Source organism: Haemaphysalis longicornis, unplaced genomic scaffold (assembly GCF_048455015.1).
Source record: "Haemaphysalis longicornis isolate Haplotype H1 unplaced genomic scaffold, Haemaphysalis longicornis Haplotype H1 scaffold_7, whole genome shotgun sequence".
In the NCBI taxonomy this organism is placed as follows: Eukaryota; Metazoa; Arthropoda; class Arachnida; order Ixodida; family Ixodidae; genus Haemaphysalis; species Haemaphysalis longicornis.
Window position 1 is genome coordinate 60,157,213 of NW_027526422.1, and position 27,774 is coordinate 60,184,986.

The 27,774-nt window shown below is 45.9% G+C and overlaps 2 protein-coding genes across 2 annotated transcripts in view; both read left to right on the top strand.

Annotated features, from left to right (window-relative positions):
- Positions 1–479: 479 nt before the first annotated feature.
- On the top strand, positions 480–15,093 carry Nipsnap (protein nipsnap). Its single transcript, XM_077677499.1, has 9 exons — positions 480–638; positions 1,291–1,433; positions 1,527–1,572; positions 1,718–1,809; positions 5,745–5,956; positions 7,967–7,998; positions 9,731–9,819; positions 11,425–11,508; positions 14,431–15,093. The coding sequence occupies exons 1-9, from the start codon at positions 568–570 to the stop codon at positions 14,493–14,495; spliced, it is 834 nt and encodes a 277-aa protein (XP_077533625.1). The 5' UTR covers positions 480–567; the 3' UTR covers positions 14,496–15,093.
- Positions 15,094–15,630: 537 nt separating this feature from the next.
- The window catches only part of LOC144145771 (retinol dehydrogenase 13-like), a 42,041-nt gene continuing 29,897 nt past the window's right edge, over positions 15,631–27,774 (top strand). Inside the window, exon 1 of the mRNA XM_077677498.1 lies at positions 15,631–16,007. Coding sequence (XP_077533624.1) covers positions 15,854–16,007 — 154 coding nt within the window. The 5' untranslated portion in view covers positions 15,631–15,853. The remainder of the gene's footprint in view (positions 16,008–27,774) is intronic.

Sequence of the window (27,774 nt, forward strand, 5' to 3'; positions counted from 1 at the left end):
AGTCAAGGTCAAATCGGAATCGCTGTTCTGGCGTCAGTTCAGGGCCAATAGATAAGGTGCTTAACGTGAAGAAACGAATGACGGCTTCGCAAGCGCCCGGGGAGGCAGTTGCTCAGCGCGTGCATCCGAGTTGTATAACTTGTATACGTTTTGCACGCACGCAGATCTGAGCCGGAGACTGCACACACACACTGCGCAAGTCAGGCGCCAGGGACTCGCCACCTCCTAGCACACTTAAAAAAATCGAAACCAAAACTGAAGTACGAACTTACTCTTTCTCCACTAATTAGAGCTTAATTACACTAAACAGTTTTTATGAAGCTAGTTTTAATTACTGAGGCAATTATTTGTAACTATTTTGCTTCAGTTCTTTGTTTTAGTTAAATAATTACGGCAGAAGTTTTTAGAAGGCTGAATACAATTGATCTGGCAACCATGAGAATTGTATCATGTCAGCGCCCACGATTCGTACGGTCTCGGAGCTCGCTTTACCCCCCTGCTCCGAGACGACGACTGACGACGAGATTTCGCGAGAAGTTCGGGTGGCCGAGGACGTGAAATGGGAAGATGGCGAGTCTGTGCGGCATCAAGCGTTTTCTAGCGCCTTCTTCGCTGTCGCTAGGATCCCATATTGCAAGGTAGGAAGCGACCGGCGAGATTTAGCCAAATCGGTCGCAAACTCCCCAATCACGCGAGAACTTGGCCTGCTGTTGTCACCCCAACGAAGTATGGCGGCGGTGCTTTTTTCTTTCCGCTGTGCTCGGTGCGATGTGTTCGCTTGCAGAGGTGACCTACCACGGATTTTCACTAACCGGTCGCCGCGACTTGTACAGAGTTGTTGACTCTTATGACGTGGCGACAAAAAACACGCAGGAGCTTATTCGCCGCGTGGAGTCGGCCGACGAAGCAATAAACACTCCGCATTTTATAACTAGTTCAGGGTTCGTTAACACCAGGTTAACGTAACCAGCCGGAGAGCAGCCTCTTTTCGGGCGATGACCGTAACGGCGTGACTTATCTCAACGTGTCGGCGTCGTTTTCAAGTTGTACAAATTTCGCACGCAAATTTTATTTATTGGTAAGCGAAGAGCGCTCGGAAACACGATCCGTCCGTCGCTCCATTCACCGGATCCCCTTTTATTTCATTATTTTTTTCTCAATGTTTACAGTTTAGATTAAGTGATCTAATTACTCGATCGATGACTGCGCAAGTTTTTCAAATGCGCGCCCAGTTCGGGGTCAATTCCAGCTAATAATTTTGCTTTTGTTTTCTGTTGTCTACGCGTGTAGGGCCTTGGGCACGAGCTCGTGCCGGCAGGCGAACAGCTCCGATGGGTGGCTAAGCAAGCTGCTGCACGTGCGGAAAATAGAGCCCGGCAAAGACTCCCATTCCCGGCTCCTGTCCGACACCGAAGTCGTGTACGAACTGCAGAGTGAGTGCTTGCTGCTTTTTGTTCAAACTTTTGTCCCGTCCGTATTCTCCGCAACATTTTCTTACGGCCGTTCCTCGATTTCTTGACATGCAGTTCATGACGTCAAGCCGGACGGTGTCCAGCCGTACCTCAAGGGATAGTAAGTGCTGCTTGGTTACTTCGTTCGTTCTTTTTTTCTTATTTGGGCCATGCCAATGTTGTGTAACTGCGTGCGCACGTTCGTAAACGATGAACGAATCTAGGAAGGTGCATTTTATTTTCCTTATTTATTTATTTTTTCACAGTGAAACATACTGTCAACTTCTCGCAAGCAAAGCACCCGATTGCGAGCTGGTTGGCAGCTGGCAGGTGGTCATTGGAGACCAGGATCAGTACCGTAAGTAAAGCGTCTTCTACAAATTTTTACACGAAAAGCCCCCACTAAGTAGAATTCACCTTAGCTGAATCCTTTTCATTGTGAAAACACTGGCATCGTCTGCTTGGTTTCCTTTACAAACTCTGTCATGTGTATCTGCTTGTAGTAAAACCCCAGCTATGGTATAATTGTAAAGGAGACAACCACAGAAGCGTTCGAACATGCAGTATGAACAGTGAATTCTTGTAAAAGTAATTTACAGCTGTGCTTGTAGTATTTCTATTCCATCTGTTTGGAAGTTTAATACAGTGAGCCCACCGGAACTGCTGTGCTAATTATAATAAACATTGGCAGTACCAGTGAAGGCAATCTTTGCCTGAAAATTGGTCCTGCTGAATAGTCTAGAAAACAGATTGCCAAGCAACTAAACGAAAGCTTTCTTTGAGTGTGTCAGTGATCAGGAAATTTAATTCATTTGAATGCGTGTTCAATTTCCCGCCCGCGCGGCCGCTTTTCTGATGGAGGCGAAAAGTGAAAATGCCCATCTGTTTTAAATTTTGATGCGTGGTGGCCAAATTAATCTGGAGCCCTCCACTACGGCACGCCTCATCGCCTGTGTAGCGTCGGCACTTTAAACCTGATAATCAATCAAATGTTATTGATTTCATTCAGGGGCATTGCTGGACACAACTATTATTATTGTGTGTATTTGCTGTGACGTGCAGTAATTGAAGCCTTTCACTGCCAAGCACCTCAGACCCCAGGTGCAACTACGGGAGTAAAACACAAATTTTTGTAGCGTGATCTACACTGGCCGAGGTTGAGCAGTTTCGCGTAGCTCCTGGAAAGCCGTGCTGCACATGCGCGAGGAGCAGTGACGTCACACGGCGCACAGAACGTTGCTCGCTCTCGGCGTCTCTCACGCACCCCACTCGCCCAGCGTCTTCGCCGACCTCCGTTCGCACGTGACGGCCCGGTCCACTCGATGATCATGCGAGGGGTGGCCGGGTGTGGAACCGATGGCTCGTGCGTCGCACCAACGCCGGCATGCGCCTGTGGAACCAGCTTAGCTCTGGGGCGATTGGTGACGCTGCACCAGAGCCGCTTGATAAATATACACGTCACATAATGCGTATACCGTGTGTGTGTCGTTGAAGCAGCAGCAAGCATGATAATCAAGTTAATCTTAGACAGCCAGGAAAGCTAAGAATAACCATCTGAACCTTAGCTCACGCTACGTATATCCTGGCATAGCCGAGTGAAGGCACTGCTAATTTTTTTTTTCATCAGCCATGGATGTTTTTGTGCTTGTTAGTGTTTTATGAGGGTCATGCAAAGACAAACGAAATTCGGTGATGTAATGTGAGATCTAGCTATGCAGTCACACTGCTCAATTTCAGCCCAATAAGAAAACTATTTTTAGTGTGTTTTTCTAGTTGTTGCTCATATTGTTAAGCGGCTCAGGCTGCTTGAAATGGGGTCAGGTTGCTAGTCGATCTATTTGCTGTGGAGCAGGTTGTAATACTGTACATACACCCAGCAGCAAAATCGTGGCAAAATGCATCGCTACATCATCTGACGTTGCACTTCTTGTCGAGACATTAATGTGCACGTGCGCATCCCACCACGCTCGCTACCCTGTCTTTTCCTTCGCTTCAAAGCGGCAAAGCTGATCGCATGCAGCGTTTGGCGCTAGGGCTCACTTTCATTTTACAGTACTTGCTGTCACTTTTGTTCTTTTTTGTCAAGCCCACGCCGATCACTGCTCGGGCATATCTCCCTTTCCATACATGTTTTAGCAGATGGCAAGGTGACCGTTCATCACACTTGCCTCAGCTTTTTTTTTTTTTCATTTGAGTGCGCTCATTCCAAGTTAAAAACCAACTGCATGTTTTAGGCAAAAAGTACGAAGACACGGTGAAGTATATGTGGCACATAGTTGTCACCGAGACAGGCAAGATATGCTATCTGTTGGATCGGGGCAGAGCAAGCCACGCTTCATCTCGCCGTCTGTCGTTGATGTGTGTGCGAGCTAGAAGCTCTGAGCAGAGAAGATGGCCCGTAGCGCCAAACGCTGAATTTGATCAGCTTCGCTGCTTGAAGTGAAGGAAAAGGCAAGGGTAGCGAGTGCGGTAGGATGCACACGCGCTCATCGATGTCTCGACTCCAGAAGAGCAACGTCAGATGGTGCGGCGATGCGTTTTAACACATGCTCACGTGGCCCAGCTCATTTTGCTTTTGGGTGTACATTTCAAACAATACAAGCACCTTTCCAGTAAATTCAGCTTCATGGGGACGTTTCCAATGTCCCTATTATCGGGTGGGTGCTGCAGAGTACAAAGCAGCAATTCAGGAGCAAAACCAATGAGCGAAAACAGTGGATCTACGTACTCTGCAGACACGAATCCCACCCAGTGTGGAATGTCCTTAAAATATACCGAGCTGATTTTCTATCAGCAAAGTCATCTTCTAAATGGAACTGCGAAGATGTTGACTCTTCAAAACACTGCACCGTATCGTTTCAAGCATGACTTGCAAGCGTGAAGATTGGGAGCCAGTTCTAGGAAAACAGAGTTGGTGAAAATGTGGACCACTTGACCATGGTATGCGGCATGTTGCCAAGAACAGAGTTCTTCAAGATACACCAGTTGTAAAACTCTGCTTCAGAGTCCGAGCCGTGCACTCCTGCTTTGTTGCAAACTGAGGGGCAAAAGCACTGGCATGGCACCCAGGGGACGAAAACTGAACTTTGCAAAACATTCACTTAATCGCACAACTTAGGAAATAAATAATGCTTGCTTTTCAAACTAGGTAATTTCTGACTCACCTTTCCATGGTTTTTCTTTATGACTTAAAGAAGCAGCCGCAAGCGCTTGCGAACTACTTCAACTTTGCGTTGACAGATGGCAGACTAATCCACTTGCCTTTGTTTGCCCCAGCGCAGGGTGGCCAACTGTGGACCACTTTTAAGTGCAGAGCACTTTAGGGGCTCGCCTTGTCGTCTTTGCTCGATTGCTGGACCCAAGTAGAGCCACACAGCATTTTGTCGTCGTGGCATAACCCAGAGGCTTGAAAGCCAAGCGGTTTATATAGTCATGAACGTTCCAAACTCGTGAACTGCTGGCGCTTGTCATACATCTCCCCGTTGTTTAGCGCAAAGAAAACTGTAGGTACATTTGAGGTAAAATATACGTAATTAACCGGCAGCGCCCGCTTTCATTTAGTTGGGAACGCTCGTTGGGTTGGTTTTTACGGTACAGTAGAGGGGAAAAAAGTGGCGGTGCAATGCCGGCACGTGCGGGAGGAAAAGCAAGCATAAAAAGAGCAGATTTGCCGCTAGCGCAGTTTCAGGCAGGGGGATTGCGAGCACTGTGAAGGCGGGAAATTTGAATTACATTGGATGGTAGTGGTGGTGAATCACAGCTCTGCACTTCCGACAGCTTTCACATTGAGTGGAACGGCCTGTATGGATATTTAAATTTCATCGTGGCCTGTTTATGCGTATGTCTCCAAGCGAATTGAGTTGATGTCACTCCATTGTTTTTATTGCATTGTATGTTTTATTGCATTATATGTGCGTGTACAGTCCTTTTGTCTTGCCCATCCTGCTTGGACCATTTACTTGGTCTGCAGTATTATGTAAATAAAATTAAAAAAATATTTTTTGATGCATGGCCCCTATGGGGAGTTTCACAACTAGTGCATGTTGTGTAACTCTGGCTAAGGCTGCAGTCATCACTCGCTGTTGGGTTAGTTTTTCAAGCGAGTGGTGTGTAAGACTATTGCGATGTTTTTGTTGTAACAAGCAAGTGAAAGTGAATGCCCCTCATTCATTTCACGGCAAAGTTGCTTCATTTCCTAGTCGCTGTCTGGCAGCACAGTACTGGTCCAGAGTAGACGTGTGTGTGGGGAGGAGCCGACCTCGAGTTCTCCCCCTCTGCTCCCTGCTCTTGCAGTGCACATCTGGCGCTTCAAGCAGGGCTGGCGGTCAGCGCACTCCTCGATCCACCTGTGCAACACGGACGACGACCTGGTGAAGCTGCAGACGGACGAGTCCAAGTATCTGAGGGCGCGTCAGAACCAGTACATGCTGCCCTTCAGCTTCTGGGGGAACCCCGAGCCCAAGCACCACGGGGGCATGTACGAGATTCGCTCCTACGTCCTCAAGGTCAGTGGCTCGCTCTGCCGACTGTGCCTCTAGGGGGTTGTTGCGCGAGAAGCTACCTAATGACTTACAGTGAAGATAGTCACAAAGCATATGGCTGTATTGGGCATAGTTGCGACTACCATTGCACAAGGCATTTTTTGAGCCGCTGCCGTCAAATGACTAGTGTCCTTGATTTGACCGGAAGTTTTGTTGACTTGTGATGCCAGAGTTGCTAGGTGCTTTCCTTTGGAGGCCGCAGTCCAGGGGTGAGACAGCTGTGCATATTGCGCAGATTTGATACAAATTTGTTTTCCTGCGCCAGTATGCTCCAGAAGCTTGAAAATTGCAACAATTGCGCCAAACTGCTCCAAAACAGTCTGAGAGCCAATGATTTTAACGCTCCCGTCAGTTTCACTGAGGGAAAATGCTTACTGACGGCATAATTTTCCAGCCTCCCAAGGGGATGCTGCTTTCAAAGGTTTAATTGATTGATCATTCAATAAAAACCTGCATGAAAGTGTCCCCGAGATAGTTTTTTCGAAAGTCACAATGTTGGGTTGTACATGTTATATTCTGTCCGTTTTTAAAGTTTTCCCATCGAAAACCATTGCAAAGTCCCGTAGAAAAAGTACTTATGTGTGCTGAGGCGTAAAACTACTTCTGCAAGTTGATGAAAAAACGGAAAGTTTTGGAGCGCCGTATCTCGGGAACGACATTACGGGGCGCCGCCATCTTGGTGTGGTGAAGATATGAAAACGTGGCCACTGGGCGAAGCAGTGTTCTTGTGGATCAGGCAGAGTGCTCTTCGCCGACTTCTACCTTGGTTTTAGTTATGATGGTGGCTGGGTTTACATTTAGTCGTTTGATCTGTTGCGGGAAGTTGCGGGACTCCAAGGACGGGAGTTTATCAAAAACAACATGGCGCCTTACGAATTCGCTGTGTTTCGGCCTTGAATGTGAGGGCGGTGCGTGGTTGAAATGAAATTGCGGACTCATTGCGGTGCTTTATAAAACGCTGAGTTATTGCTGCCTTTGACAGTGAGCTTGCGAGGTGCGGTACGATCGACGCTGCAGAAGTAGCGGCGCAGGCTACATCGCTGCAAAATGTTCAAGCAGTGTCCGGTAGCGGGACGGGCTATTATTTCACTCTAGTAGTAATGGTTCATTTATCTGAAGTGAAATTTAATGCCAAGAGGGAGACGGCTAAACATATACCAACGTTACTCAAATTACGATCGTAGAGAATGTGCGCCTTGGGGATTGAAATGGGAGGGCTGGTGGGGTGCGACGATTGTCACCTCGCTTTGCGCAACTCTTGTCGTGGCTCTACACTTGTGCGTAAAGCTGAGTCTGGTATTACAAAAATAACAATTTCGGCATTCACATGATAATAAAAATGCCTTATGATTGCTTACTTTTTCAATTATATATTTTCAGCGGCCCTCCACGCTATCTATGCATAGAGCCTAAAAAGTTAAAAATGGTTTGTAAAAGCTAGTGCAGTTGATACCTTGTGATACTCTGGTAGAAAAAAACTTTCTTGAAAGGCTGTTTCAGTGTTATGTACACTCAAAACCTATTAAAAATGCACTTTTTTCCCATGCATTGCCAAAAATTTGATTTTTTAGGTTCATAAGGTGACTAATAAATGTTGCTCTTCTGCTCCAAATCAAGGTTCCTCTGCTCCGAAATTGAAATTTCGCTGCTCCAAAAACTGCTCCCAAATCTGATTCAGCTGTGTCACCCCTGGCAGTCACTTATCAGTGCCTTTCTACGTCAGGCTACCCTATGCTAACACCGGATACATTTGCCTCCACGTATTGCCTTTGGCTTTAAGTTGGCCCGTGCTGTTCGATGCAGTTGTTATAGCCAGTAAACGAAAGAGCGGCATTTTAAGGGGTGGTTTGTTTTGCTGTGTAGCGTAATAGTGGTTGTGAGCACTATATAGTATACTATGTGTATTGATGATATGCTCTCTTGGTCTTTTTATTCATCTTATTTTTCCCCCCCCCCCCCCCTTTTCCCCCCTAGCCCGGGACAATGATTGAGTGGGGCAACAACTGGTAAGCATACTGCAGTGCATTTATGTGGTCCCTTACCTTGTTTCCAGTCATACGCTAAGCGTAATATCGTCTCGGACTATGAGAAAAGAGTAAAAGCACAGTAGGTTTGTGGCATTTCATGTACACTTTGATTTTTTTTTTTTTTATGAATTTAATCAAGTCTTAAGGCCACGGTTGACATTGTTCTGTATCTTGAAAACACACTGCTGTTTTCTGCCATTTTAAATGCCACATCGCAAAATTTTCTGATACAATAAAATGAACCTGCTTCGTATCTTAGCCTGAATCTGCATGGTAACAAGGTGTTCTTCTATTCATGGTTCCCGAGTCACGACCAAATGTTCATGCGCACAGGTTGTCATTATAAGCTAAGAGGGCTGCCACTTCTTTCTGGCCGTAAAATGAACCCGTTTTCTCACATTGTGAACTAAATCACTACAGGAAGAGAGTAAAACACCTATCGACACAAGGGATATTTACTGCTGGGCATTACTTGTGTTGGAGGCTGTGTGCGTAAGCAGCAGAATGCGCTTCAAAGACACCTTCATTGTGTCTGTAATGGTGCTGAAAATTTCATCCTAGAAACCACTCTTCTGTTCTTTGTGCTGTAGTGAGCTTGTCATGCAGTTGGTACCGCGGCTTGGAGGCATAACGTGTGTACACAAAGTTTGCCTTGTGTAAAAGAGTGGGGAGTGGGTGCAGGTTGGTGGCATTCACAAATTCTGACAGGGGTCAAGTATATCTTACTTGGCAAAGTATCCCTTTTGCACATGTGTTGATTCCTTTGCAATGACAAGAGTTTCATTTTCTTTTGAAATTAGAAATACCGTTCTGTAATAAATTCCTCATTTCTGTTGTATGCGGTGCTTTCTGGGCAAAATAGTTTTATTAGGGCCTATTGTTTTATAGCAAAATGACTGTTGAACTGGGTGGCAATCAAGAAGAGTGCACAGACTATCATTCGAATTGCATGTGCGTGCCGCCTTTAAAAAACATACCGTATTTATTCAAATATAAGGCGAGGGTGCAGATTGGAGAGTTATACCTGAATAGATTCCTGAAGAAGACTTGTCTCAAGTTGAAACGTCGAATTAAACCCTCCACTGTTGCTGTTACCGAGGTTTCTTACTTTATATATATATATATATATATATATGTGGCAACTCGAGGAAATAAAAACGCCGAGCCACAGAACACACATATTAGGAACACGTCAGCAGCTGACGGGCCAGCGGCAGCTATGCCTGGCCGAACGCTCAGAGTTCCCCGGGAGCACTGACTGCTCGCGCCACGAGGCTTGCGCAGTGAGCCCCAAAGTGGTGCTTCGTCGTCTTCGCTGCGTTGATGCTGCTACATATATATATATTTGATATAAGGTGGGGTGTGACTTTGAGACGACGTATTTTGGAAAAAGAAAACCTCGCCTTGTATTCGAATAAATCCGGTAGTTCATGGTTCACAGTTGAGCATTGGTCAATAAAATTTATTTTGTTGTTTAAAACCAGTGGAGTGACTATCAGTTCTCTCAGTGGCCTTGAAATATTGATGCAGCGGCAAGCTTGCTTCACGTAACATCTCGTATCGTACCGTACGCCATGCGTCGGGTATCCACACTTACTAAGGCTGACTGCTCCTGTTCACTCCAGCAAAACAGAATGGCTGGTTTATTTAACACCGTGATTTTATTTGTGATTTTAATTGTTTGTGTGCCGCGTGCTTTCTCCCTGTGTAGGGCGCGAGGCATCACGTTCAGGAAAGCCAATGCGGTGGCCGGATTCTTTTCCCAGATCGGCCAGCTCTACATGGTTCACCATGTCTGGAGTGAGTGTGGATCGGTGTTGCCTGATCGCCATGTGGTTCTACCCCCCCCCCCCCCTTCCCCCCCAGACACACACATTTGGAGAGAAAAATTTCCCCTTTCGTTACCACCATGCAAAGAGATTTATTAAATGCCAGGAGGTTCTAGTGAAATTCGTAATTATTTCAAATATGAAAAGGGGCTTATAAAGCATCCACAAATACATTTGTGTCACGGGCTAAAAGCAAGTGGGACCATTCTTGGGCAGAACACTTTGAACGTACAAGACGTTGGATTCAGTTGTCTATGTACTTACCGGGCAGGCTACACAGGTCAAAACTCTGTTGTGTTGTTTGCAGTATCTTTATTATAAAGCTCTTGTTTGTACATCTTATATGCAGGGCATTTGTGGTGAGCTATCACACTTTTTTTTTATTTATTTAAACAATACTGCGGGCCACGAACGTGCCCAAGCAGGAGTGGTGGTGTTACATTGTGTTAAGACCAATAAAATTCAAATTCTTATTTTCTTCTTCATAAAACAGAATAGTTATAAATAGTAGTCAGTCAGGCAATGTATTCCGTGAGCAGCCATGCTTTGATGTAGGCTTGTTGAAAACGGCCATGTAAGCCCGTCAAGATTGATCATAGTTACCTGCCAAAAGAAAACCCTTTTTACTCAAAAAGCAATGAAGAAAAGGCCAGAATGGCATTTTCAGCCTGACCACACTAAAAGCCAACTGCACTCAAATTTAACCTCAGCCAAATTTATTTTGAACATACAGTACGTGCCACCAAACCAACTGGGACATGACTGGTAGTCCCGTGAGGTCGTTTATTAGTTAGTTGGATAGTTATTAGTTAGTTAACAAGCTTAAAATTAGAAACATTTGCAATAGTTCCTATCTCGTGACGCTGCACCTGCCTGCGGATTGTGCGAACAGCCATGGAGCGGAAGTGACATTGATTCCGGACAAGTGCTTAGACCTCTGGTCAGCCAGGAGAACCAGTCAAGCTCTGCTGGGCGAGCTTCTCCTAGAGCTGCTGCGAGTGCGAAGTGTTGCACACAGGTTTGCTCCGGCCGGGGGTCCAGCCGCCCACTTGCCGGCTGCAACGTCACGTCAATCTGGCCATAATGGCCGCACTCTTCTCAATTTCGGTTTCAAAATTGCAGATTTTTTTTTATGGTCGTTTGCACCGTGCATATACGTATTTCAGCTGTCATATTTTGTATCTTGCAGCCTTTTTAGGCAGAGTATACGGAAATAAGGTCTTCAAGAGGTCAAAATTTTGAGTGCAGTTGGCCTTTAATTGCATGCCCTTGTGCTGTACGCCTCTGTCTGTGTTTTTTTTTTCTTTCTTTTTTTCCCTTCCAAGATGTGGGAAACAGTACATCAAAACAGTACATCAAAATTGTATGCAGTACAGTACAACAGTACATCAAAATTGCAACAGTACATCAAAATTGTATGCAGGGTGTTCTTTTACAACTTGAGAAAAAAATTATAAGTTTAGTAATGGGAAAAGAAGTGGGCAGAGTAAGAAAAAGTTCTTATTAATGGACATGTTAGCACCTCCGGTCATGTCCATGAAATGACTGCACGTTCCCAACCCTTTCCTTGTTGCAGCGTACAAGGATCTTCAGGCTAGGAAAGAAATCCGCGAAGATAACTGGAGGAAACCTGGCTGGGACGAGTGTGTTGCCTACACAGGTGAGGCACTCGGAGACAGGAGCAGGGCAGTTGTTGCGTCGCCCAGTGTTGCTGGAAAGTTGCATAAATGACATTGACAAAATGAAAGTTGCACAAATGACATTGGCTGCAAATGTTGTTTACCTGAAGGGACTCTGAATTTGTCCCTGTTAATGGGGGAGATTTGTTACACATGCGTGGTGATTGTAAGTTTTCTTTTAAGCCTTGTTGATGCATTTCTATAAACTTGTTGCTGATCTATATTAGCATCGCACTGGACGTCACCTCAATGAGCCTGTTGGTGGAAACGGTAGTTACAGGAAGGATGTCAGTGTTTAGTCAGGATAATTCTAATGTGATCGCATCTTACAATGACTGCATTGGTACATCTGGGTGAAATTTTTTGCCTGTAAAACATGAAATCAAATGCTACCATCTTACCAAAGTGACACAAGACCATCAGATTGATTTTCCCTCCTTTGGAGCATTTGCCCGTAGAACTGTGCTGGTATAGCAACAGCCAAAGAGACCAGTGAAAATTGGAAGAATGTCATGCTGAACAAAGCAGTGCTGGGTACGTGACGAAAAAGTTGCAAACATCACATGCCCTAACATAGCCTTGGTTGCTTTGTTTTGCATGAAATGAGAGCTGGGTTTGTTGCTTTACTGTGCTGTACTGTAGACAAGGGAGTAAGAAAAGGAACAGAGTAGTTTTCTCTTAATAAATTACAAATAAATAAGAACGTCGGAAAATTCAAGCAAAACCTAAGCTTGCGGCGTGGCTCTAAATACGTACTTTTCAATTGCAACCTGCACAGATGTGCTTACCCATTGTGCCCTGTCGTTCTCTTTTTTGTGGCATGCTTGACCTCTTCAGTAGTTTCCATCCCCTTCCTGCAAAAGAAGCAGGTGCTTGTGTTAACGGAGAACATCACCAGCCTTGCTGTCAGTTCTTGATTGTGTGTAACAAACCCAAAGGCAGCTAGTGGTAAAATACAAGTGTAATTCGTTAATTAAAAAGACTGCTTTGTCGCAATAGCAGTGATACCAATTTTTATCGCAAACTTCAATGAACTAATGGAGATATTAAGGAAAAGAGATGAGGCAGTGGTGACTCCCCGACCACTTCCTGGTGATGTCTCTATTCGTCGCAAAATATTGCACGTAGGACTGGCGGCTACCAAGCAAAGCCCGACCGCCAAAAAACGGCTGGGACAACCTAGTGGGTCCTCTAGTTCCATTTGATTGTATCGTTCATTTGAATTGTAGTTTCATTTGAATTGTTTCTACCAAAACTGATAGGCCAGCTCTGGCAGGCCTTGCACATGAATATTTTGCTTTAAAATTGCGTTTTTTTATATCAGGTAATTTAGCTGACAGGGCACTTAGTCAATTTTTTTAAACATTTGTGGCTGCTTGGTGTAGCTCAGTTCATCATGAGCCTGGTCTAGGGCCGAGAGCCTAGAGAAGTCTAGTTTTTTCCCTTTAAGTGCGGCAGATGAGAAGGCACCAAGTGTTTTTCATGGCCGCCTAGCAAACTACCTTAGTGACGTCATGCCGGTTTGCAATGTGTATAGACGCTACTACATTGTCTAATAAAAGTATCTGTAAGTTCAGGGTAAATTTGTTTAAAAAGGTACACCCGCGTTAAGTTAACTGCTGCCTGCAGAGTGAGTCACCATGGCTCACATTACCAGTAGGCGAGAAGAAAAGCAAAAAAATAACTACAGTTTTCTAAAAATAATGCGTGCATAAGTTAGACGAGAAAAATTTGAAGCATGGGTCACACAGACTACGAGATTTTTCCTGATAAAAAAACGAGACAGTGGTTAAAGCTCTTTTCGGGGCTTCTTTTGTTTGTTTGTTTGTTAATTTAGTGTGCGGGAGGGATGTTTAAATGTGCAACTTCTGTCCACTAAAAATACTCTCATGGAAAGCATTCACACAACCGTAATTGGGGTCTTGTTTCAAAGGTTGCATTGCAAAGTGTGTGTCAAGATAATATGCAGCGCAGTTGTAAGGAGAGAGTTTTATACTAATATACAATCAAGGGAAATCTGTTGCTGCAATCATGGGTTGCCATGGGAGCCACCATAGCAGCTGGAAGCGCCTGGCCCTTACTTGGCTCGGCTTGCAAAGATGCCTTTCCTTTCTTTCTTTCTTTTTTTTTTTTTTTTTTTTTTTTTTTGCCTTCTGTAACAGCAAAGGCAACATTTTTTTTTTCTTCACATTGCACAAAGCTTTTGAAAATTCCTGATGAAAAAGTCTTTTGTTAGCGATACATTATACTGATCAAATAACTTCAAACAGTCTTTTAAGAATGATAATTGCTGTACTTGCAGCTGCAGGCAACTTTTGAGCTTGTTCACGAGTCATGCCAAGTAAGAGTGGAATGCATCTCTGCAGTATGTGACAGCACACTCCTTGATGTGCTGCTCAGCTAGGTGCTAGCACCACATTTTTCTGCAGCACATATAATGAGTATGAAACTCTATGGTTGCAACGAAAAGTGCATTTGAGCTATACACATAGCCAAGGGCTTCTAAGTTAAGGCGGCAAAGAAGAAACAATGTTTCGAAGTATGTGAAAACGGCGTTCTGGCAAAATTAGATTGTCTATTAACATCAACTCTTTCAATAAAGATCACCATTAAGCCGCAAGTGGAACGTTCGATTGTTTAATAAAAAAAATATTCAGGAGAACTTTCCAAGCCTTTTCTCACAGCGTGCCACACAGCGAAAAAAAAAAGAACGAGTTGAAGTGTTTGGCATCTAAAGTCACTGGTGCAGGCAGGCTGTGTTGAAAAGAGCTGTATTGTGATCACTCTCCGATTAAAAAAATAGCTCGCTGTTATCAGTATAAATCGTTTTGCTTTCATTTGGCTAATTAAATTTACGCACTGCACATTTGTATGTGTACTTTTTTTTGTTTCACCTTTTTCAGTTCCCCTCATTCGCGAAATGCGATCACGGTGGATGCGGCCAACATATTTCTCGCCCATGAATTAAGAAACAAGCCGGATCGTTGTCGAAGTGGAAGAGAAGACTGCAGCGCTGGGAATGGAATAGGACTTCGTATATGGTTGCTAGTTACAATTTCTAATTTTTTTGTGTAGATGGTTACGTAGCTTTCAATGTAAAATGAGCCCTGGTCTATGAAGTTTTGATGCAATTATGCACCTACGAGTGCACTAATTTCATGATTATTTTGACCAACTTTTTTTTACATTATGCTCACGCTACTGTTAATTACATGCGAACTTGAAAGAATGCTTTTTAATGGCGCCTTTTGCAAAGCTTTACACCCTGAACGTAGTTGCTAAATGCGATTTCTTGTTGTTTGGCATTGTTGGGAGACATTGTTGCGGGTGTTGTTTGCCACGAATGATTGTTAAGCAAAAGCACAGAAAAGGTTTTATTAAGTTGCTATTTAAAGCAGCCTAGTAACTGGTTTGTTTTTGCAGTCTTAAGTTCTTCGTCATGATCGACTGGCACTGTCTGACTGTTGACTCAAAGGAACAGCACTGCGGGGGATGGTTTTGTAAATATTCTGTAGAAATATACAGTGTTAGTTTATAAATAAACTGCCCTGCAGATGACTGTTGCACTTGTGTTGTTGTTTTACTCTGGTCCTGCCGCAAAACAGGTCGTTGGGTGGCGTTGTTACTAATTTTGCGAGCTCTTGATTCGTGTCTATAAGTTGACAGGCCCCGCCATCCACGCCGCATGACTGTATTTTTAGTTGGCCGGACCTGTGATCCCAAACGACGATGCAAGTTTGATATAGAGAAATCTGGTAGGCTTGAACGCCCTTCGAGGGGTTGGCGTGTGTAAGTAAGCTGGCGTGCGACGCTGAGTCATTAAACCGGCGAAAGGGTAAATGTAACAGACATGGCGTCGCAGGGGATGGGAGCCGGGGCGCACCTCCGCTGAAGCTTTATGCATTCGGCCTTCTGCTTCTATATATAAACGCATGCAATGCAAGGGAGGGGAAAGTAGGTCCTCCCCACGCCCGGTTTTGGGAGTGGGCGGTCGGAATAACGTGTTCAGGGCCGGCTCCAACCCCCGCTCCCAAGTTTCGCTTTTGTCGGAGGCGCCGCCACCTAGCGGTCAATGGCGCGAAGGCGCTCCCTCCTCCCCGCCCTCCGTTTCCGCGCAGACGACTGTGTCGCCTAGCAGACGACGCTCCCGCGCCGCCTGCAGTTCGATAGAAGGGCGCACTGTCGAATCGGCGCGCGATATTTTCCAGTTCGTTTGTGTGTGCTCGGTGGGTTGTTTAGTTCTTATTTTTGTAGAAGCACGCTGACGGTTTACGGATCAGTGGTTGGAGTTGGGGTTCTTGAACTCGGTGTGCGAGCGGCTTCAAGATGATGGAAGGAACGCTTTCCGAATATGCCTTCTATCTACTGTTTCCGTGTTCTCTACTGGTCGGACTGCTCTGTTTGGCCAAGCACATCATTCGAAGGACCGAGTTTTTCCACAGCGACGACTCTCTTGAAGGCAAGACGATCGTTGTGACAGGTAAGTTACTTTTCTGACCTCTACGTGGTTCTTTCCTTAATGGAAACGCGTGGAAACTAATTTAGCATAGTTGCGCGGAAGTTTACCCGCTAACTTACGACGTTTAGGGTGTTCGCAGGCAGTAAATTTAAACGAAAGTCGGCGTTGTCCTCTAAAGAAATGACCTAGCCATCTAAACTACGATGTTACTGCATGAGCACCTGAGAAAACTAAAAATATCTGGATGCACCTGTGGATAGCGTTTTCAGAAAGCGAGTAATAGCTTTTTTGTGGGCACCGAAAAAGGTGCCAGTTATTTTCTCATTTGCTGTGCATGCATTTCTTCTTTGCTTTATTTTATGCCCGATTTTAACGTATGAATAAAAAGAAGTGGTTAATTTAACGCCCACTAAAAATCGTCCGTCTAAATTAGTCTGGGACCCACTACTACTACTGTTTGTTTGCCCCATGGAAGGAGCATAGAATTAGGAAGTAGTCTGTTATGGTGGCGTTTTCCTCTGATAAAAAGAGTTCTTGGTCAAAGTAAACCACCGTTAGTTTTTTGTAATGATTGTACAAACGCTTGTATGTACACTTGGGACGACATTTTCAAAAAAATCATAAAGCGGCCCTTGTGTCAGCTTCTTTAGCTCGCTCTTCTGAAGTGAAATTAGCTTATCTAATTTTCAGGTGTTGGTGAAGGGCACCAGTATGCTGGTGCTTTTTATTTTCATGTTTCCGTTCAGAAACAGAGCCAGACTTGTTTTCAACCGCGTTGGCTAGTGACAATACTATAATAAAAAAAAAAATATTTTGTTTCTATGAGACGCAGGAAGCCCCAGTTTTCAGAAAACCCGTTTGATGTAGCACAGCGAACACTCGGTTGTCAGCTGCGTATAACTACGAATTACCAAGATACAGCGTGTAATGCAACGCATTTTCTTGTGCTTGGTGCCAAAGGTCGAAGCTAGCTGCGAGCGTTAAGATAATTCAACCAGGTCACCGAGAAACGAAGTCAATAATGGCCGCACCCGGTTGACTTCGGTACGTTTCACAGAAAATGCATGTGTGCTTGCGTGTAAAGCGATCGTGCATGTCGTGGCAACTGGAGTGATGAAGAACGCGTGAACGCGAACCAGTGAGGTCAATAAATAGGACGAATAATAAATTATCCAGCAATAAACACTTAGCATTCTTCGAACAGTCAACTTTGTCCCTCTCAGCTTTGGTATGTAGACGCGAGTGTTCCCATCTTTCGTGAAGGTTGCGTTCTGCTCCTTTAAACAGCGTTTGAGCTGCGGTCATGCCAACGAAAGAACTGGCATTACTGGTACAACGAAAGATCGGTCATTACTTGCGCAAACGCATGGTCTCGCGTGCATGCATTCTTGGCATCAAGTGCTCAAGGTAGTGCTCAAGATTCGTCTTGGCCATGGACTCGGCAAAGAAAAGCTTTTTACTACCTTGAGCACTTGATGCCAAAAACGCGTGCTTGCGAAACCACGTGTGTTTGCGCAAGCAAAAACCGCTCATTTGTTGTGCCCGGGATGTCAGTTCTTTTGCTGGGACTCCTCACTGAAAATGGGAACACCCGCTTCCACATGCGAAAGCTGCCAGTGCACTTAGCGCAGGAGTATTTCCACCAGCAGAAGTAAGTGTTAGCTTGGCCATTGCAAAAGCTTGGCCGTCGCAAGCGGCAATGCACTACAGCAGTAGGCCTCTGGATGGTTTACAGAAACCGGCTAGCGCAGCATTGAGAACCGCTTAATGACTGACGATTATATTTTTCAATCGGCCGAGTTCGGCAAAGGGAATAGACATAGGCCGCTAACGTGGTTGACTATTGAAAACACCGTAAGCTTTTTGCCGTCGTCCAATAAAAAGTAAGGTGGTCCGTACTAGCAAACGCTCACTTTGACCGGCCCCGTCGGCTTAGGCCAAGCCCAGGCTGGGTTAATAATATATTGCAGCTTCGATTCACGTCTATGGCTCACGGGTATACGGCCCGGCCCGAAGAACTCGTGTTTCCTTGGTGCTTTGAAGCTCTAATTTACTCCTACGGTGATTCCTTGGACATAGACACAACCTTAAAGGCTGGACGATGATCGCATGGAATGCGCTTTAATCTACTCCTACTGTGAAAGTTTCCTGTGACCACAGATAATCTTCAGAGGCTCAGTCACCGACTACTTACTCTGCGTGATCACCAACCTCATCAACATTGTGTCGCCGCAAAGGACCTGGTTATAAAAGATCCATCTTTAGTGTACCGCATCCGAAAATGCTCAGCGAAGTCTACAGCTTGGCGGTGGGCCTCGTGCAATCGCCTCTTTGTTTGTAATGAGCGGTGGTAGGAGATGTGCAACACTAGTGTACTGCCAGAGGGGACAACATTGTTCTCGGCGATGCGGAAGCCAGCAGCCCCACTGCCGGCATATCTTGCCAAGCTAGCAGTGCATGCCTGTTCCACCACCAACCAATCAGCCAACCCAACTTAACGCGCAAAACAGGTGAACGTGCCAGGCACGTATACAGGGCGGCTCCATCTGATGGTAAACGAGCAGCCAGCCATCCGGAGGACGGGCCGCATTGCGCAAGCCTAGGCGTCTTCTGCACCGCCGGGCGTGGGCGCGTGTGTAGCTCTCTCGGGGAGCCGGTTGTGCGAGCAGCGGGGCCACCGCTTGTGTACTCTGCTTCTTGCGCTTCTTCAAGGGGAGCTGCTGCGAGACGACGGAGGACGACACATTTAGCAGCGCCGGGCCAGGCGCGCCGCGGTTTGAGTTTCAGCTTCCCGCAGCACGGTCTATTTCGGGTCATCCGCCGCCTGCAGACTCTGTCCGCGGCACCAGGACGCCCGGCGCGCCGCAAGCCGCGGGACGACACCGCTTTTGAGTTGTCCACACTAATCCTGCGGCGAGCAGCAGTTAAGGGATTACTCGAAACTTAGAATTGATTACCCAAAGCGCTCTTGAGGATGGTCTATTCAAACTGGTGTAGCGGTCTGACTGAATCCCCTAGAGCGCACCGTGCACGCTCCATCTCCCGGTTATCAACCTTGTGTGATTTAGCGAAACATTGAGTAAAATATGAGACTTTGCCTGAACAGAAAACTTTGTGTGAACAGTGAACACCTGCCGAACTGCTCTTTCCCCTACACACTGAACTTTTGTACACCATCATTGGCCAAAAAGGGTGTAAAAATCTTGTCCCATGGCGCGCACCTTTAAAAAATGTTCTGGCTAAAAAAGGGTGTGCTTGCGAACACCCTAAAATAAGGGTGTGGGCAGCGCAGCTGCGCCCGTGGCAAGCTGGATCGGCTGAGCGCGACATACACATTCAACACGCACAAGTCGCACTTGGACGACAAATGAATTGAGCAAGAAAACCAATGGGATGCACGGGGAGAGCGAGTATATATGTAGTACCTACTTTCCCTACGTATACACGTGCTCTTGATTTTAAAGTCAGCAGAGGAAAGTCATCTGATAAAGTCGGTGGGCTTGTCGCAAGAGAGAGAGAGAGAGAGTAAACTTTATTCAATTTGCCAGCTGTGTAGCGTAGTCGTCGGCCGTGAGCCCTTCGGCTCTGGCAGCGTCCTCAGCCAGCTGGACGGCCCAGAGTTGATCTTCCGGGCTGGAGCTGAGCAGCACGGTCTCCCACTGCTCACTGTTAGTGATGGTGCTGCCATTTGTGATCGCCTGCGGACACTACCATAGCATGTGCGCCAGGTCCGCTCGTTCCTGACATCTATGACACTGGGGGGAATAGCGCCCTGGGTAGCAATAGCTATACACTAGGGGATTTGGGTACGAGTAGATCTGTAGCAGTCGCCAGACCACCGAATGCAGTAAAGTCAAATATTTTAGCGCTCATTTTGGAATTATGCATTTTAATGCCGGCATATGCAGCAGCATGATGATTTGCAGAGACATTTTAATCGTGAGGCTGAATGGGAAAGTGGTGTGGTTATGTTCAATATGATGGAATTTTATCAACTATACTTAACACCTATTCCAGACCCTGTAAACACCCTCCAAGAAGGGTGTTCAATTTCACCACCCTTTTCTATGTGTAAGACGCTGTTGGCACAACAACAACAACAACAACGAAAACAGGTGTGACCACCTTGAAGCAGTTTTCGCAGCTTGTGGAGAGGACCACAGTCAAACCCGGCTAGAGCGAATTATGCTATATATCGAACAAAAATAATTCAGTTACGGAAATACATGGGAAACATATTCCTTTTAACGAAGTTCACATCCGATATATCGAACTCTGCGCGCCTAGAATGGCCGCCGAAATGTATGGTCTCGGAGCGGCGATTGAGATGTGGATTGGCCGCGACCACGGAGCAAGAGCCGCGACTGACGTTGCGCCTCGTATGGAGCGACGTGACGCCCGACACTTTCCGTAACTGTTTCCGACGCGCGGGACTCATGACGGAACCCACCCAGTCAACGAGTCCGGACCAAGACAGCAGCATTGGTGAACTGTGGGAAGAGCTCGCCAATGTTCCCGATGATGTCGAGAGTGAAAGCCGTCCGACGCTTATAATGAAGCGCTTTCGGCAGTCCATGTGCTCCGCCAATGCTTCTTCGATTTTGGAGGACGCGGAATCGAACTGGTGCAAACAATGTTTCGTGTAGAGAATGCTATGCTAGTTGAAGCCGCCAAAACGAAAGTGAAAACTAAAATCACCGTTTTTTTCTTTGCAAAGTAGGCAGTTCAAGCGGAAAGTAGCTTTATTACTTGCAATAAATGGACTATTTTGGGTATGGTAATGGCTACTTTACTGTGTTCGTTTCTGCATGCGGGGATGGTGGAGTTGGGGAGGGAGAGGAGGGGGAGGGGGCGATTGCGAACTCCCGCGGATTGCGAACTCGTAACAATAAGCTCGTTATAGGCGGGTTCGGCTATATCGAACTATTGGATATATCGAACTAATCGCGGTGCATATTGCAATTCGCTATAAACGGGTTTGACTGTAGAATACAAGGAATTTTTGTGTGTATTCATGGTACTCAATTTTCAATACCTTTAAAACAAACTCTGTTTTATTGATTCGAGCAAACCATAATAGACTGTGCAATTATCGTATCGTACTTGATTTGCGACAATTTTTAGTCTCATCAGTACTAACCAGAAAAGAATGTCCAGGTGACTAACACTGCATGGTGCGTCGTATAATTATCGCGTAGCAACTGTTAATATAAAAACGGTAATTTTATCCAGATATGTGGGGCAAACTCGGATGGAGGATATCGCGGTCCAGGTAAAAAAAAAAGAAATGGACTTGGGCTGGCCATGTGGTACGACGAACTGACAACAGGTGGATCACAAGGGCATCAGAATGCACACCGAGAGACGAGACTAGAAGAAGCGGAAGGCCATTAACTCGATGGAGGGATGACATAAGAAAATTTGTAGGCAAAGAATGGACCCGGGCAGCCCATAACAGAAGCGGGTGGAGGTCAATGGGGGAGGCCTTTGTCCTACAGTGAAGGCCTAAACAGGCTGTTGTTGTTGATGATGATTATGTTGATGATGATGATGATGTGGGGAGCCGTACTGCTTTGAAAAGAGAAGCTACGGGAGTTGGACTTGACATTTAGATGCGACTGCATCTCATTCACTCGCCTTGTCCCTCCATACGGCGTTCTTGTCCGTCCACACCCCTCCCCCTACACTATAAAAAAAATAATAGTTAGCGGCGCCCAGTTTCGATCCCACGACCAATATAGCCGGTCGTGGTACATGGTGCTCTTCCCACTGCGCCACGAAACCGAGACAGAATCAAGTGCTACGAACGCGCCTTATATCCTTGACTCATTCAAACTACGTCAAGAAGCTACTGATACAACGCATGATGGGGCAATGATTAACACTTGCAATAAAAGAAAAGAAGCTCCCACTTACAGCAACAATGATGGAGTAAAGGTCGTTGCGACAGCGAAGCCCCAAGCATACCACTTAGAAAGATTGACCGAGATTGGCCAATAAAACATAATAATAATCATGAAACATAATAATCATAAAACATAATAATCATACGCGTTCCCGACACGTTTCACGCGATTTCAGAATCAATCCAACGGAAACACCAAGTGAACCCCACGATGTGTCGCATCTACACAGGGTTCCCCTCGCGGGGAGGTGGGCGCAATTTTCTACAAGCGGGGGTATTATGTTGTGTATACCTTACGGTGTTTAGAACGATATGAATGGGCATAAGTTATTTAGAACTGAACACCGATTTCACGACCTTTGAACACCCAACAAATATTGAGGATGTTCAGTAGGTGCAATTACACCCATAACTAAAAAAAGGTGTGGGAACACAAAGAAAAAATGTGTAACCACCCCCCACCACCCTAGTCACGCCTATGCAACACCTTTTTAGAGCATTAGGGTGCACCCAGAGAAAGTGCAAAAGGTATAATCACCTTGCAACACTTTTCCCGGCTTTGTGAGAGGATAAGAGGATGCAAAAAGTTTATAGTTTGTTCAGTTTGTGCATTAGCGTCCTTTCAAACGATGCTCATTCGTATTGATAGGATCAAACCATATACGCGTTGCGCTGTTGAGCACGAGGTCGCGGGTTCGATTCCCGGCCGCGGCGGCCGCTTTTCTGATGGAGGCGAAAAGCAAAAACGCCCGTGTGTACGAGATTTCGGCGCACGATAAAGATCCCCAGGTGGTCAAAATTAATCCGGAGCCCTCCACTACGGCGCGCCTCATCGCCTGCGTTACGTCGGCGCATTAAACCCCACAATCAATCAATCAATCAATCAAACCATATACACAATATGCAAAAAAAATTAAAATCGTGCTATTATTCTGTTTGACTCACGACCATTAGTAACAAGAATAGAGTATTCAGGGACTACCACTGATTGGTGTGGTGTATAATTATTGTGTGAAAACTGGTAACACCATAGCAATACTTTTATTCGGATACGAAGGGGGCCGTACGTACTGCTTCGAAAAGACAAGCTATGGTGGTGGACTTACACAACTTCCGCAATCGGTGAGGTGGGATTGTTGAAAACTACCGTATTGACTCGATCCTAAGCACCCCTTTTTTTCCACTATCGCGATGCCCAAAGTTAGGGGGGATGCTTAGATTCGAAAAATCTAAATTACCCCCCCCCCCCACACACACACACACACTTTTCTTGGCGGCCGTATCACGACGAGACGGGCGCAACGAATAATGTTTCATTTGGCGAACATTTAAGAGAAAAATAGGTACAGACGGTGAACCCACCGCTGACGTATGATACTCCGTGTCTACCATTCGAGTCCGTTGTGCCGCTTGGGCCGCCGCTGTCAGTATTTCCCAGCAGGTCGTCTTCTGTTCCGTTAAGTGGTTTTTAAATGAAAACTTCATAAATGATTAGAATCGGGGGGTGCTGAGAATCGTAAAAATACGGTAGGTATATGGCCTTAGTAGTGATCGCTGTAATCAAATAACAAACACCCATTTCACACCCTTTCAACACTCTACAGAAAACCGAAGGTGTTGCAGTCTTTCAGCACCCTTTCTGCCACACCAAAAGAATGTAAAGCTACAATTTAGGGTGTTGTGACCTAAGAAAAAAAGGTGCAAAGACCTCCCAACACCCTTATTACACCTATACTACTCCTTTTATAGGCGATAAGAGTGTAAAAAAAAGCTCAATGTGTTCTTTTTTACCCCATCTCCCCCAGGACATCTGGCTTCGTTACCTCAATAAAGTAACTCTCCCTCTTCTGCTACCCTCGGTCCAGTGCAAAATTACTTTTTAGAGGGAGGATGTTGGAGTTGCTTTGCTTTCATGCATCCGACTAATATTCGTTAAGCGTTAAATGTGCACATATGTTTAAAGTGCGTGCTCCAACTTGTGAACTTTCCTCGGCGACATCCACGCAACAGGTGTAGCCTTCCGGCTTTTTTACCCGCCCAGCTTCGCTTCGCTGGTCATCCTTCTCCAGGCAGAGTGGAAGGACACTGAAATTTTGATTTAATAGAGCGCCGCACAGTGGGAAAAAAGTGGGGTGGCTGTCCTTCCAAGCATTCTGTTCTTTAATGTTTGCATACCCAATCTCTATCTCGACCCCCCTTTGACCGCCCCCGTTTTTTATGACACCGCCTTTCCTCGTCCCGTGTAGTCAGATTCTTCCCACAACTCCGTTTATCGAAACTCTCGTAACTAGAATGACGCTTATATGGAACCGTTTGACGTGGCTAACAGTGAAGCCGGCTCGATAGCGTTGGCAGTACACAGCTGGCGGCCAGTTCTTGACCTGTACAGCCGCGCCTGGCCGCGGTTTTGTCGCCGCCGCGGCGGCCCACATTTCGGTGCTCGTTCGAGGGCGCGCAGGGCGTGGGATTGTCTGCATGCGTAATGCATTGGAGCTGCTGTGACCACTACGCGCTGTCGTTTTCTGGCACTGGAGGGACGCGCGTGCGGAATGAACACGAATCGCTGCGTGAGCTGCTCGTACGTTTGTCGTGTAGCCTGTAGGTGACTAGTCGACTGTACTTGAGCGAATGAAGCTACTCTGGAAGGAGAGCCCCAATCCGTCGTGTTCGAAGGGCAAGGGGATGTATAAATTGTAGAGGCTTCTTGAACTGGTTGGTCAGATTCGCAATTGTTCAGCACTCGTCATACCCTGTACGGGCAGTAAGTCGGAGGATGTCCACCCCTCAGTATACGGACACTTCGTGTTAGCTTAATTTTCTTGTCCGCCGCTTTGACGGAGGGTCGGATTGTAGAGGGAATCCATGGTTATATGCTTTGGGGTAGGTTCGTGGACACCTGCCACAGTACAATGTAGTGGGATTTTCAGGCGTTTTCGAGCGTTTGAAACAGAGACCGTATACAGACGAAGATGACTTGGTAAAATATTATTCGTAATTGCTCATTCTTTTTTTACCAAATTCGCCTGCCCACCAGCGTACATGTGAAGCTTTCCGGCTCATCGCAATTCTTTGAGAAGTAATTACTCTACAGTTATTTCGCGTAATTCAAAGAATTTTGGCACTGCTAATACTGAGGGTGGCAGCTTGCATTGTGCGGAGTTTCAAGTTTTGCGCCAAACTCTACTACGTTCCAGAGCCAAGGAAACTATACCATTGAAATGTATGAGCCCCAACTTTTGACAGCGAGTAACGCAAAAACCATTTAGAGTTCTGGAAAATATCTTTAGAGCGTTCATCATGTCCAAGTCGACTCCCTGGTCCATGCGAAATATCGATTTCCTGCAGTGTTCCTCTGAGAATACGGAATTTTGAGCGAGAAAGCTGGGGATATTTCCAAATATACTTCTCTGCCAACGCACCCATGATATCAAGTGAATAAAATAAGCTTTTCCATTCACTCGATATCCTCAATCAGCGCTTGTTTCTCTCTCGATGCATCCCTAAAATAACTGCTGTACTCTGAATTATTCGGCCACAATCGAATATTCGAAAACACCGAATATTCGTTTACTCAACTGAAATCTAACTAACCCTGTTTATAGCGAACTCAGATATATTTTTAAATTTCTTTTTATACAGCACTATCCGGATATATCCTTGAAAATTACCGCGGAGCGTACTAGCTTAGATCTATCGAACTGTGGTTTCCCCTAACATTAAATATTAAGCAGCGACGCGGACACCTCAAAGTGAGCTTTTATACCGAAAGTAAGTGTTGCTGCATTGCAGATAAACTGAAGCCTGCGAAACAGGGAAAGTATTTGCATGATTTTGACTGTTGCCAATTCAGGCAATCGCAGCAGTTAGTCTGTTCGACCAGCAGGCTACTTGAGTGAAACAACTTCAGAGGAAAGGGGGAAAAGGCGACCGCAGTGATTCGTCGATACGGGTATTTAGACGTAGCCTCCTCCCCCTGATACTTGTGCAAGATATTGTCTGTTACCAACAGCGGGTTTGTTTGTTTCTAAAGTTTCTTTTAAATTTGATATCCACGCCCGCCGTTGATTTTTCGCTTCTCTAACCCAATGATCTCACGCAGCCATTGCAGCTTTTTTTTTTTATCCTTTAACACTATTTCATCCGACATTGGCCGTTTCCTAGTCGTTTTGGCGACAGATAGCGGACGGCATTTCCATGCGAGGATAAATTCTGAGCCCCTCGAACCACATCAACGCCTCAACCGCAACGTTGACGCACTGTGACCCTGCGCGCCTGCAGTGCTGCTGACAATTCCTCGGACTATCCCTCATCGTTGTGCTTCGCAGCTCTTTGGAGTTTGCCGAAGTAACGAAACATTGCCATTGCCACGCGGGTGTTTCGAACGGCGACATTTTGGGTATCGAATAGCCGACATATTGGCCTATCTTTAATTCACTTGCCAGTTACAGACTATCAAATATAGCATTGACGATAACCATGACTCTTCGTAAAACCGCGTATATCTTTTGTTTGCAGAGAACACATGGGGGATGGGGGGGGGGGGGGATAGTTCAGCAGAGCAGTAGCTTGGGCGAGTTGGTACATGACCGGCGATGTTTAAAAGCACTACACAGGACGAAGAACCAAAGCATAAAGAAGACACACAGCGCACTGTACGTCCAATTTATGTTTTGGTCCCTCGTCCTGTGCAGCGCTTTTAAACATCGGTAATAGTTCATTGTAAGGGGCCTACAAAAGTCGCTGGTGTCGACCTCACGTTGGTCGTTATCGCCAGCCGCACGTGCGCGCGCAGCGCTACGCGGCGTTGTCTCAAGGTCGCCGAAAGACTGCTGCCACGTCGTTTGAGCCCCCAGATGGGCTCAAAATTATCCCCAGTCCATTTCTTTTCCGTTTCAAACCGAACCACTACCTACCTGTGGAGAGGATGGTTAGCTGATAGCGGCTTGTTAGGTGAGGGTCTATAAGGCGTGATGTGTGACCACATACAACTTTGTCGGCATGCAGCGGGTGCTCTTCGATTGGCGCGGCATATTTTTGCGCGAAAGCATGAGATTACCTGTTCCTAAAAAAATTAAGCCCAGTTACACCCAGTTTTAAATCTACTGAAACAGCTGTGCTGGGGTTCTCTTGTGTCGGCTGGAACGTCAACGGGCGCTCGCCCAAGAACGGCAGCGCCGTGGCCACGCAAATTCTACGGTTCGCGCAGGGAATCGGCGGCTATCTGCGGCGGGAGGCTTGCGGGAGGAAGCAACACGTTCCTGCAGTTGATGATAATGATGAATGCTAGTGGTATCCCCTTTGTAGCGGGGTGATGACGTGTCATCTTACAAAAAAAAAACTAATATTTTTTTATACTCTTCGTTTAGTACTAGCGCTGCTCTTAAGGCAGGCGCAGAATACTTAATAGGCACAAAAAACTTAATTTTTCTGTTACTGGTAGTAGCTATCCTAGGCAATATTCGCCTCTGCTTTTCATCCACCAGCATTCTAAACTTCTTTTTGTCGCCTCGACAACCCTGAAATTAACTCCCTCTGTGCTACCGTTAAATCCTAGGCTTCTGGAAGCCGAATATTTCCTGGATGGATACACTCGCATTCTAATACTATGTGCCGCATAGTTTCTGTTTCTTTTCCGCAGACCACGCATACCCCATCATTTTGTGTATACTTCCCCCCAAAGCTCTTAGTTCGCGAGTAACCTGCTCCAGCCTCAAAAAGCAAAGCACCGCCCTGGGAATTATCGCAGAAATTTTCCTTTCTGATGTCCAACTTCTCAGCCCTGTACATCTGTAACGGAGAAGGAGGAGATAGCCTTTATTACACCAGGAAGACGCTAGGTCAAGTGGGGGAAGTGGGAGTAGAGGGTGGGATATTCGAGGCTTG